This window comes from Mizuhopecten yessoensis, unplaced genomic scaffold, assembly GCF_002113885.1.
Source record: "Mizuhopecten yessoensis strain PY_sf001 unplaced genomic scaffold, ASM211388v2 scaffold11041, whole genome shotgun sequence".
NCBI lineage: Eukaryota > Metazoa > Mollusca > Bivalvia > Pectinida > Pectinidae > Mizuhopecten > Mizuhopecten yessoensis.
In genome coordinates this window covers 126321-127890 of record NW_018408849.1, presented here as the reverse complement: position 1 = coordinate 127890, position 1570 = coordinate 126321, and the positions used below count along the sequence as shown (strand labels likewise).

General features: G+C 36.5%; 1 protein-coding gene across 1 annotated transcript in view; it reads left to right on the top strand.

Moving 5' to 3' along the window:
* The window catches only part of LOC110464900 (calmodulin-like), a 22135-nt gene that overhangs the window by 5158 nt on the left and 15407 nt on the right, over positions 1-1570 (top strand). The window contains exon 2 of the mRNA XM_021520363.1: positions 898-1041. Coding sequence (XP_021376038.1) covers positions 898-1041 — 144 coding nt within the window. The remainder of the gene's footprint in view (positions 1-897; positions 1042-1570) is intronic.

Sequence of the window (1570 nt, the reverse complement as noted above, 5' to 3'; positions counted from 1 at the left end):
TTTCTCTAAATCCTATAAGTCTCTCTAATCCTTTGCCATGCTCTGCATCATTCCTTTCTCTAAATCCTATACAGTCTCTCTAATCCTTTACCATGCTCCTCATCATTCATTTCTCTAAATCCTATACAATCTCTCTAATCCTTTACCATGCTCTGCATCATTCATTTCTCTAAATCCTATAAGTCTCTCTAATCCTTTACCATGCTCTGCATCATTCCTTTCTCTAAATCCTATAAGTCTCTCTAATCCTTTGCCATGCTCTGCATCATTCCTTTCTCTAAATCCTATACAGTCTCTCTAATCCTTTACCATGCTCCTCATCATTCATTTCTCTAAATCCTATACAATCTCTCTAATCCTTTACCATGCTCTGCATCATTCATTTCTCTAAATCCTATAAGTCTCTCTAATCCTTTACCATGCTCTGCATCATTCCTTTCTCTAAATCCTATACAGTCTCTCTAATCCTTTACCATGCTCTTCATCATTCATTTCTCTAAATCCTATTATCTAATCCTTTACCATGCTCTGCATCATTCATTTCTCTAAATCCTATAAGTCTCTCTAATCCTTTACCATGCTCTGCCCCATTCGTTTCTCTTTATCCTATACAGTCTCTCTAATCCTTTGCAATGCTCTGCCTCATTCGTTTCTCTAAATCCTATATAGTATCTCTAATCCTTTACCATGATCTGCATCATTCGTTTCTCTAAATCCTATAAAGTCTCTCTAATCCTTTGCCATGCTCTGCCTCATTCATTTCTGTAAATCATGTACAGTCTCTCAAATCCTTTGCCATGCTCTGTATATCCTACCCCGCTAACAATGTTTTACCACGAAAGTTTTACTTCAATTAACACATATTACACTTTTTCATATTTTTTTTCTTAATTTTAGAAATCAAAAGAATATTTAGCAAAATCGATGCTAATGGCGACCAGAAGATGTCTAAACACGAGATCAAACGTGCGGTCCGATACATTGGGTTTAACCCTACTGACGCCGACATGAATGAGCTGATGACTCCGGCCGACGTAGATAGTAAGACCAACATTTACGATTACCACAGTTAGGGGATAATAGTTTTGTTCGTTTGTTTGTGTCTTAAGTCCTATAATTTGGCACACTCATACAAACCTAGGGGTATACCTCTGCAATACTTATACAAACGAAGGGTTATACCTCTGTATCACTCATACAAACATAGGGTTATACCTCTGTATTACTCATACTAACATAGGGTTATACATCTGTATCACTTGTACAAACAAACTAACATAGGGATATACCTCTGTACCACTCATACAAACATAGGGTTATACCCCTGTACCACTCATACAAACATAGGGTTATACCTCTGTATTACTCATACAAACATAAGGTTATACCTCTGTAACACTTATACAAACATAGGGTTATACCACTGTATCACTTATACAAACAAACCTAGGGTTATACCTCTGTAACACTCATACAAACATAGGGTTATTCCCCTGTATCCCTCATACAAACATAAGTTTATACCTCTGTATCACTTATACAAACATAGGGTTATACCACAGTATCACTT